This window comes from Chiloscyllium plagiosum, chromosome 26 (assembly GCF_004010195.1).
Source record: "Chiloscyllium plagiosum isolate BGI_BamShark_2017 chromosome 26, ASM401019v2, whole genome shotgun sequence".
NCBI lineage: Eukaryota > Metazoa > Chordata > Chondrichthyes > Orectolobiformes > Hemiscylliidae > Chiloscyllium > Chiloscyllium plagiosum.
Window position 1 is genome coordinate 32,428,424 of NC_057735.1, and position 11,752 is coordinate 32,440,175.

Sequence of the window (11,752 nt, forward strand, 5' to 3'; positions counted from 1 at the left end):
ATCTCCTCTGCACTCTTTCCACCTATCACATTTCTGACGCCCCTCCCCTAAGTCCCTCCTCCCTACCTTTTATCTTAGCCTGCTGGACAAACTTTCCTCATTCCTGAAGAAGGGCTTATGCCCGAAACATCGATTCTCCTGTTCCCTGGATGCTGCCTGACCTGCTGTGCTTTTCCAGCAACACATTTTCAGCTCTGATCTCCAGCATCTGCAGACCTCACTTTCTCCTCAATCATCACAGTCCCCTGACAACGTTACAGCAGTTTCTCTGGGTAGTGACCTGAGCATCTACCTTCATCTGCTTCATCAATGCTGTTCTCCCATCATAACAACAGAAGTTGGAATGTGTGGTGATGATTGCCCAACAATCAGCCCATTTGTTATTCCACAGATACTAAAGCAGTGTTCATATGGATATCCTGATAAATGATAAGTAACATTCATGCAAACAAATAATAGGCAATGATCAATTTCAACAAGTAAGATATTTAATTGATATTTAATGACATTATATCACTGAATCACCAGTTATCAAAATCCTTGAGACTATCAGTGATTGGAAACAAAATTGGAAAACTATATATGTACAATGATAACGTTAGCAGGTCATATGGTGGGAATTCTCAGCAAGTAAATTAACTCCTAACTCTGCAAAGCCTACATCTACAAGAAATAATGCAGGATCTCGATGAAATACTCTCTAGTTACCTGGATGACTCCAACTCAAGCAGCACATAGAAAACTTGATGGCATCTAAGACAAAGCAGTTTGCTTGACGGATACCCTATCATCTTTTTTAATTATTCACTCTATCTGCCAAGGCTTGCCTGAGGCACCACCTTCCAAAGCCACAATCATGGCCATCCATAAGTACAAGAGCAGCAGATGCAGGGAAGTTCCACCACTTGCAAGTTCATTTCAAGCCACCCACCTGATTTGAAATTGAATTGCTGATCCTTCACGGAGGCTGGATCAAAATCCTAGAACTCCCTTCCAACAGCAATGTGAAAGTATTTATTTACACCACATGGACAACAGCAGCAATAGAAGGTAGCTTGCTACCACTTTCTAAGGTGGTAACAAATGCACTCATGACCAGAATGCTCACATCCCATGAAAGAATTTTTTTTAAAAGCATCTTTTTTAATTAGACTTAGGTCTGAAAATGCAAATAAACCATATCTGCAGGACAAAACATCTATATTTTATGAAGACACCTTGCTAGAAATTCCTGTTCTTCGCAACCACAGTTTAATTGTTAAGGAGATATACTTTTGGTTACACATCTACCATGTATCTTCAAGGAGGTGCCATTTCTTTGCAATGGAATGTAACTCCTGATGTCTCAAGAAAATACGAGAAGAAACATTTACCTCAGTGTACATGATTCTCAATTCAAAGATGGGATGACACCTGATGACCATTGCATCAAGCCAATGAAAAGTGGTAATTTAGGCAGTTTTGCAATAAGGAATAAGACAGTCAGAATTAGGACGTTATTGGGGATAGCATTTTTAGCATGGATAGAGGATTGATTAACTAATAGCAGACAGCGTTGGGAGAAAGGAGGTATTTTCAGGATGGCAACCTATTACAAATGGAGTGCCACATGGACTGGTGCTGAAGCAACAATAATGTACTTTATATACTAACGGATGATAGACCTGAAATGTACTATCACCACATTTGTGGACAACACAAAAATAGGTGGACATGGCACTAGTCAGAAAACAGCTGGAATACTATGAGCAGTTTTAGAACAGTTCTCTGAAAAGTTATATTGGAATTGGAGGCCATCCAGACAAAGTTTACTAGGGTGATTCCAGGTATAGAGGGATTTTCTTATTAGGAGAGATTGTATAGATATGGCTTGTACTCATTAGAGTTTGGGAGAATGCTGGACAACCTTATTGAAACATACAGGGTATATGTGGTTGCATTAACTAATACCTCACTTTAGCGACAGTTACTTAGCTTCTCTCAAGCTTAAAATGTAAATAAACAATGAACAATAATGCCAAGAGGGAGAGCAGTTTGCCCTTAAGTCCATATAAATGACCTTCCACTCTGCCCAGTGTATGTTGGCTGGGAGCTGGTATTACTTCGTGACTACCTGGTCAGGTCCATGCCCCCAACAACCCACCCTCCCCTTCTGGCACCTTCCCCTGCCACCGCAGGAATTGCAAAACCTACGCCTACTTCTCCCCCCTCACCTCCATCCAAGGCCCCAAAAGAGCCTTCCACATCCATCAAAGTTTCACCTGCACTTCCACAAATGTCATTTATTGTATCTGTTGCTCCTGATATGGTCTCCTTTACATTGGGGAGACTGGATGCCTTCTCACAGAGCGCTTTAGGCAACATCTCTGGGACACCCACACCAATCAACCCCACCGCCCCGTGGCCGAACATTTCAACTCCCCCTCCCACTCTGCCGAGGACATGCAGATCCTGGGCCTCCTTCATCGCCACTCCCTCACCACCCGACACCTGGGAGGAAGAACGCCTCATCTTTCGACTCGGAACACTTCAACCCCAGAGCATCAATGTGGACTTCACCAGTTTCCTCATTTCCCCTCCCCCCATCTTACTCCCCATCTCCATCCACCTATTGCACTCTTAACTACCTTCTCCCCAGCTCCACACCCCTCCCATTTATCTCTCCACCCCGGAGGCTCCCAGCCTCATTCCTGATGAAGGGCTCCTGCCCGAAACATTAATTCTCCTGCTCCTCAGATGCTGCCCGACCTGCTGTGCTTTTGCGGCACCACTCTAGTCTTGACTCTGGTGTTACTTGTTGACTGATCAGGCTTTACATCCATGCCACCAAGCAGCTTGATATTAAATTGGTGCCCTAACAAGTGAGAAGCCATTTAATATGCTCATTCTGACAAAAAGGACCTGGTGTTTGTACAATGCCAAGCCGCCAAATAAACTTGGAGCAGTTGAGTGTTTGATCTACAGAACAATCATAACCACATAGACATTGATTCACAATAACAGAGTACGTCAATTCCTGTTTTATTACACGGTGCTATAAGATTTTTACTTTGCTTTGTCACATTTTAGTGTTTTATAATGATGGTGTCTGGTTTGCATTAAAGTAATAAACAGAGCTAGGTAAGCATATGACAGAGAAATGAAGCACTAAAAAAAAAGTATATTCTGAGACAATTAGCTAGCCCCAGGAATTGGACTGTTATAGGGCAATAGCAGGCCAGTATGTTCCCCATCTGTATTCCCCACCTCAAAGATTGCCAAAAACATACTCACCAAAAGGGTCTCTTTGATTCAAACTAAACCACAAAGGATGGAGATGAGATCAGGTGTACTGCAACCACTACTAGTGTAATTAGCAATCAGATACTCTGCACAGACTGGTAGCCATATGAATAATACAACATGAGTAATGAAAGAACATTTTTAAAATATTTCACTAGCTCTAGCTACAGATAACCCTAATTGTATAAGTGTACATTATTGACATATTTTCATTGACTTAAACCCAGCTGTTGTGAAATCCTCAACCATGCTTTTGCTGCCCCACCCATACTCAAATATATGAATGTTATTCTCAGAGGTCTCAAATCTATCAACATCTGAGCATATTCATTCAAGCATTGGTCCCGTGTTTGTTATCTACACCGGATCTCCAATCCGATAATAGCTTATGTTCAAATCACTTCAGGTCTCACGCCTACTATGCTCTGTAACCTCGGACTGTGGAACCCTGCAAAATATTTGCATGACACTAATTTGGAAGGGGCAGAAAGTCATTTAGATGGGATATTGATAAAGAAATATAAATTGCTTAAGTGATTGAACAAATTATGAAAAATGGAGTTCAATGTGAGCAAACAAAAGATCCAGTTTGGACCCAAGAAAAATAAATTGGAACTTTTTTTAAATGGTGAGAAACTTGGAACTTCAAAATGATTTGACAATTCAAAAGCACAAATGATTAAAAACCAGTACACAAGTACAGAAAGCAATCAAAAAGATTAAAGAAATGTTGGCATTTTTCTTAATGATTCTAGTATACAAAGGAGGAAATTATTTTTCAGCTGTGGAGAGCTTTTGCTCACTCTAACCTATAATAACACATTCAGCTTTAAGGAGTGCATGTGAAAAAAAATGTATTTGTCTCAGAGTGAGATTATGCCATCTGGTCCTAGACCGTCACACAAGGAGAAACAACTTTTCTGCCTTTATCATGTCAAGCCTCCTAAGAATTATGTATTTTTCAATAAGGTTACCCCTTATTCTTCTGAACTGCAATGAGCACAGGCTCAAACTCTCCTCATAAGATAGCCTCTCTATACCCAGGATCGACCTAGTGAACATTCCCTGGGCTGCCCCTTATGCCATTTGTCTTTCTTTAGCGCGGGGTCCAATACTGTTCACAGCATTTCAGCTGTGATCTGACCATTGCCTTATATAGTTTTAGCAAGACTTAACTATTTTTACATTCTATGTGGACTCAGCACTAATTCCTGTGGCACTCCAGATCACAATCCTGAAAATGTCTCTCCTCATCCCAATTCTCTGCCTTCTATTAGTCACCCAACCCTCTAGCCATACTAATACATGACTCCCAACATCATCCACATCATCGCTGTTTGAACACTTTGTCATCCCTAACAACTAGCCTTATTACTTGTCTCCTGTGAAGCGCTTTGCAATTTCTTTTTTATTCATTCAAAGGATGTGGGTGTTGCTGGCTGGGTCAGGAGTCACTTGTAGTACAGGTAAAGATGGCAGATTGGTTTCTCTCAAGCTATTACTGAACCAAATGGGCTTTAAACACTAATTGATACTGGTTGCATAGTCATTATTTTAATTTCAGGTTTCTTTTATTGAATTCAAATTTCATGATCTACTATGATAGGATTTAAACCCATAGTCCCTGAACATTAAAATGGGGCTTTCGATTACTAGCCCAGTGATGCTACCACTAAACCACCATCCTGGGTTAAATGCACTAGAGAAATTTGAACACTTCTTTTTGAGAACACTGTTCATGTTTAAAAACCAAAACAAAGCACATTATGCCTTATGTTTCTTTAAGAAAAGGATCACGTACTCAGAATCTCAAAGGGAAACAGAATCAAATATTGTGAATTAATCAAATTTGCTTTTTAGTTCAGAAACTGGGACAATAATTGAGGAAAAATGGCTGTAGACCTACTGACTGAAGAGGTCTTAGAGTCATAGAGATGGACAGCACAGAAAAAGACCCTTCTGTCCAACTCGTCCATTCCAATAGATATCCTAAATAAATCTAGTCCCATTTCACAGCACCCTTGTCCCATATCCCTCTAAACTCTTCCTATTTATACACCCATCCAGATCCTTTTTAAACATTGTAATTGTAATTTAAATGTTGGTCTAACCAATATCCTATATACCCTCAACATGATCTCCCAACTCCTATACTCAATACTATGACCAATAAAGGAAAGCATACCAAACATCTTCTTCACTATCCTATTTACCTGCAACTCCACTTTCAAGGAACCATGAACTTGCACTCTAAGGTCTCTTTGTTTAGCAACACTCCTCAGGACCTTATCATTGAGTGTATAAATCATGCCCTGATTTGCCTTTCCAAAATGAAGCACCTTACATTTATCTAAATTAAACTCCATCTGCCACTCCTCATCCCATTGGCTCATCTGATCAAGATCCTGTTGTAATGGTGAGGTAACGTTCTTCACTGTCTACTACACCTCCAATTTTGATGTCATCTGCAAAACTTACTAACCATAATTTCTAGATTCACATCCAAATCATTTATATTATTGATAAAAAGCAATGGACCCAGCACCGATCCTTGTAGCTTGCCACTGATTGCAGACCTCCAATCTAAAAACCAACCCTCCATCACCACCTTCCCTCCATCTTCTAACTTCGAGCCAGTTCTGTTTCCAAATGATTAGCTCTCCCTGTATTCCATGTGATCTAATCTTGCTAACAAGTCTACCATGAGGAACCTTGTCGATCATCTCATTGAAGTCCATTCACATGGTCTTAAGTCCTTGAAAGGAAATCCTAAGAAGAAAGGAGGTTGAAAGGACAAATGTTGTCTGTCAACCCTTTTAGAAGTATGAAAGTTTAGTCTACCTTACAAAATAGGAAGCTAAAATTTAAATATATCTAATATAAAGTCAAATCTAAGTCCATGCAAATATAATAGAAATATAATCTTCACATTAGTGTCAAGTGACCATTCATTCCTTTTTTGTGTGTTGCAATAGCCATTCCTGTTATATGCATGCATGTGAATGTGTTTATAAGCATAATTGTGCATATTCCCACCTAAACCAGAGTAAAATTCCACTTTACCTTTCTACTTGTGTAATGTCGAGCACTGGAATCCTGAGCATCTTCCTTCTCAAACACACATCGTTTGCTTGCAACGCCCTCTAATGGTCGGGTCAGATAATTAGAAGGGGATTGTTTTGCTTTCCTGCTATCACTTCTCTGCAAACAAAAATATGAAATGAGATTCAATAACATGCTTAAAACTCTAAATGCAGCATGAAAGTCTTATTTCCAATTGCATGCTTCAAACCTTTTTATTTGATTACGGGATACCTTACTCACAAGGGACGGTGTCACTCACCTGGATTGCCTTTGTATATTGTTCAAGTCTGTCATCAATCTTTTTTGGAATCCTTAGACTAGCACTGTTGGGGAAAAAAAGGAATACATTTGTTGAGACTTCGTAACTAGCTTCATAATGTATTTTCATATAACCAATAAATGACATTTCAGTACACTTACCTTCTTTGGAATGGTTGGCTTTTCACCTCGGAATTTGAAACCTGAAAAAAAAAGTACTTATATCAATTTTGCATATATTATAGTTTCTGCTACTCCTTCTTCCAAAATCTTCTCATATGCTCCAAATGGCAACACTGAGGGACTGTTATGAAAAATGAGCAGAGGAAAATTCCTCCAGTTTCAAGAAGCCTGTTGTCTACAACAGAAGTGAACAATGTACACTTATTAAGTGTTCACCCTGACACACAGATCACCTAAAAATAAGTGAAAAGCCATTGGTCGCATTCTCAGGAAAGCAAATTTCAATTTCCTCCCTGTCCACCAAAGAAAACCAAACAAACTGTCCAGGCATTCAAACTTGACCATTCCATTTAACAGGGCAAACGTGAGTACTGCAAATGCTGGAGATTAGAGTCGAGAGTGTGGAGCTGGAAAAGCACAGGTCAAGTAGCATCCGAGGAGCAGGAGAATCCACAATTCGGGCAAAAGCCCTTCATCAGAAATTACACTTAACAGGTAAGCCTTCCATTGTCCAATCAATTACAAGTGTAACTTTCCACAAAATACCGATGCATGGAATTACCATGGGGTTCTTCAGTTTCCTGTTATCACTTCGGCGAAGGACAGTGAGGAACCCTGCTGTTTCTTTAGCCTGATCACTGATCTTCCACTGCAGTTCCAATGGGAGATCAGAGGAACACGACACAAATTTCCACTTTAATCATCGGTGTCTGTACTTAATTTTTATTCCAATTTTCTTTGAAATTGTGCAACCAGATTCTCAGGAAAGGCTTGACTGAGTATGCATGCTAGAATTAACAAATTTCACAATGTTTACACATCTATCAAAGGACGGATATGCAGCTTCACTAACTTGGGTGGAGATGGTTGCGAGGGCTGGGGTCACTTTAAGCAAGGTGCTGTGATTGCACTAGCCAGGAAGACAGTTATGACATTTGCTTGGGAGCAGCAGATTCATGCACAGGTTCAACATGACATTGAGTCTTGTCTTTTCAAAACTGAGTTCCAGGATTCCATATTATAGAGACTCAGGGTGCATAACAGGCTTATTTATAAGAAGAAAGCTTCAGTTTGCCTGGTGATTTCCCAGTTGTTCATGCAGTCCTAACATTGCTAGATATGATCATCAAATATATTTACTGCAGGATGCAACTCAACAGACAATACTTGGCTTATTTTTTTTAAAGTAGTTAAACAAATGATTATCAAATGTGTTTGTTTGTAAGTTATTACACATATAGTAAATTGCATCACCATATTGGCAATGTAAATGATCAAATCGGAGATCTATATCAGTAAGCCGCTACCTACTGATCACTTTGATTGCACATATATTAAATGATGACTTAGATTATAAAGCAAAAATAGCCAAACTGTGTGAACTGTAAATTGGTTCCTCAGAAGTTTAACAGTAGACTGCGCAGAAAGTCATTTAAAGCAACTCTTTTGCTTTTCATGCTTTATTTATCGAGTCATACAGCTCGGAAACAGAGCCTTCAGTCCAATTCATTCATACTGATCAAGTTTCCCAACCTGAATTAGTCCCACTTGCCAGTGTTTGGCCCATATCTCTCGAAACCTTTCCTATTCATATACCTATCAAAATGTCTTTTAAATGCTGTAACTGTGCCTGGATTTACCACTCCTCTGGCAGTTCATTCCACATTTGAACCACCCTGTGTGTGAAAACGTTGCCCCTCAGGTCCCCTTAAGTGTTACCCCTCTCACGTTACAAATATGCCCCTAGTTTTGAACTTCTCTATGGCACAGAAAATACCTTTGCTATTCACCTTATTTATGCCCTTCAAGACTTTATAAACTTTGATAAGGTCACCCCTCAACCTCCTACACTCCAGTAGAAAAAGTCTCAGCCTATCCAGCAACTCCCTATAACTCAAACCCTCCAGTCCTGGCAACATCTTTGCAACTCTTTTCTGAATCCTCCACAATGTAATAAGATCCTTCCTATAGCAGGGTGACCAAAACTGTACACAGAACTCCAAAAGTGGCCTCACCAATGTCCCATACAACTAACAACATGATGTTCAAACTTCTATACTTAATGGTCTGAGTAATAAAGGCAAGTGTGCTAAACACCTTCTTAAACACCCTCTCTACCTGTGACACCACTTTCAATGAACTACGTACATGAACCCCTCAGTCTCTCTGTTTTACCAAAGTATAATACATTTATCTAAATTAAAGTCCACTGCCACTCCTCAGCCCACTGGCCCAACTGATCAAAGTCCCTTTGTGATCTTAGATAGCCTTTATTACTGTCTACCACACCACCAGTTTTGGAGTCATCTGCAAACTATGCTTCTTAGATTCTCATCTATACAGAAATGACAAATAAATGACAAACAACAGTGGACACAAGACCGATCCCTGCAAACACCGCTGGTCAGAGGCATGGTCTGAAAAACAATTCTCCACCACCATTCAGTCACCTACCATCAAGCCAATTTTGTATCCAATTGGCAAGCTCTCCATGAATCCCATGTGATCTAACTTTACTAACAAGTCTAATATGTGGAAGTTTGTCAAAGGCGTCACTGAAGTCTATTCCAAGTGTTAGGATTACCAGTCAAAAAACTGTCAGTGTTTTTGAAATTGCATCATTCTGTTGGCGCATATCAATTCTATTTCACTTTTACAGCTGTTCCTGGATTATCACCAGTTTAGTTAAAAGTGGAGCATAAGGGTATAATATAACAGATTTGCTCTGTTTGCATAGCAAAATTTGTACTTTTATTCACAGTATCTGAGAGTATGCCAGTACCATTGTTGATATCAGAAGCTACCCACACCTAAATGGCTATATCACTGAAACATTACAGTAACACAGACTTACTCTGAATGATGTGGCTCTTGAAGTGAAACGACGAAAGGGTACAGCATTGGAATTGGAATCTTCACTACTGTTTTCATTTTTCTGATGCTGTATCTGTGTGTTAACAGCAGATGTTCTTTTTACTTCCTGAAATGATATTTAAAAAAGAACTATTCCAATTATACTCTTTCTTTTGAACCTTCTTCATTGCTTATAAATTTCACTTGGATAAAATCTCCAGGAGAAGTAATATCATCGAGATGAGACAGAACTGCAGTGTGCTAACACTGGCACAGTTCCCTCGGTGAACACAGTTATAATAGGCTGGCTTGGTCTTGTTTGCATTCAGCTGCTTGCTATTTGAGTTGGAAAAATAAGGAGATTATGTACATTTATGGAACTTACACCCTGTGGCAGCTGAAAAGAGACCAGCAGATTTGTATCAATCAATTAATGAACCCCTATGGTCAACAAACTTGCTCCTTATACAAGTAGATATTTTGGAATAATGGAGTAGGGTTCCTTCTGGTTCAGTTAGAATATTGAGATTTAATGACCAATAACTGAGCAAACTGTAACTTCTAGAATGAGGAAAGCCAAATGATCTGTTAGAAGTTTCCTTTAATTCTTTTTTGTCCATTCATGGGTCACTGATAGTTGGTTACTCCATGACAGTAATGCTATTGAATGTCAAGGGGTAATGGTTAGATTCTCACGTGATGGAGATAGTCATTGTCTAACAGCTAAGTGGAATAAACGTTACTTGCCATTAAATCAACCCTAGCCTGAATTTTGTCATCATGCCCACAAACATGGACAGCTTCAGTATCGGAGAAGTCAAGAATGATGCTGAACATTGTTTGCTGAAGATTGCACATTCTTACTTCTGATTTTATGCTGATAGGAAGTCATTTACACTGGCAGAAAGCAGCTGAAGATAGATGGGCCCGGAACACTATCTTAAGGAATTGCTCCAGTGATGTCTGGAGAATGAGATGGCTGACCTCCATTTCCATTTGTAAGGTAAGAGTGACAGCCCTTGAGATGAAGACTACGGTTGACCAAGTATGGCACCAAAGACCTCTAGCAAAACTGGAATCAATAGAAAACAGGGGACAAACTCCGCTGGTTAGAGTCATACCTGGCACATAAGAAAGATAGTTGTGGTGGAGGTGGTCAGTCATCTCTGCTCCATGACATCTCTGCAAGAGTTCCTCAGGGCAATGTCTCAGGTCAAACCACCTTCAGCTGCATCATCATAAACTTTTCTCATCGTAAAGGTCAGAAATGGGGATGTTCACCAATGATTGCAAAATGGGCAGCACCATTCATCACTCCTCAAATATTGAAGCAATCCTTGTCCAAATGCAACAGGACATAGACAATATCCAGGACTGACAAGTTGCAAGTAACATTCATGTCACACTAATGCCAGTCAATGACCACCTCCAATAAGAGACAATCTAATCATAGCCACTTCACATTCAATGATATTACCATCATTGAATCCCCCTTCTATGAACACCTTAAAGTTTATCAATGACTAGAAACTCACTGGACTTTTCATATAAACATAATGGCTACAAAAGCAGGTCAAAGGCCAGGAATACTATGTGAATAACTCACCTCTTGACTCCCAAAGTCTGTCCATGATCTACAAGGCATGAGTCATCCCTTGTGGTTGGAGGGTTCCTAGGCGGAAGATGAAGCACTCTTGCTCCAGCCGTCGTGTTGCTATGGTCTGGCTATGGAGGAATCCAAGGACCTGCATGTCCTTGGTGGAGTGGGAGGGGGAGTTGAAGTGTTGAGCCATGGGTGGTTGGGTTGGTTGGTCCGGGTGTCCCAGAGGTGTTCTCTGATACGTTCCACAAGTAAGCGGCCTGTCTCCCCAATATAGAGGAGGCCAGATCGGGTGCAGCGGATGCAGTAAATGATGCGTGTGGAGGTGCAGGTGAATTTGTGGCAGATATGGAAGGATCCCTTGGGGCCTTGGAGGGAAGTAAGGGGGGGAGGTGTGGACGCACATTTTACATTTCTTGCGGTTGCAGGGGAAGGTGCTGGGAGTGGAGGTTGGGTTGGTGGGGGGTGTGGACCTGACGAGGGAGTCACGGA

At 40.4% G+C, this 11,752-nt stretch overlaps 1 protein-coding gene across 6 annotated transcripts in view; it reads right to left on the bottom strand.

The window, feature by feature from the left end:
* Positions 1–11,752, bottom strand: part of LOC122563232 (ladinin-1-like) — a 98,309-nt gene that overhangs the window by 34,023 nt on the left and 52,534 nt on the right. For 5 of the 6 annotated variants that reach the window (XM_043716836.1, XM_043716833.1, XM_043716831.1 and 2 more), the window contains 4 exons: positions 9,662–9,787; positions 6,787–6,827; positions 6,626–6,689; positions 6,346–6,483 (listed from right to left, as the gene is read on the bottom strand). In XM_043716836.1, coding sequence (XP_043572771.1) covers positions 6,346–6,483; positions 6,626–6,689; positions 6,787–6,827; positions 9,662–9,787 — 369 coding nt within the window. The remainder of the gene's footprint in view (positions 1–6,345; positions 6,484–6,625; positions 6,690–6,786; positions 6,828–9,661; positions 9,788–11,752) is intronic. The other variant, XM_043716835.1, reaches the window with a different exon arrangement.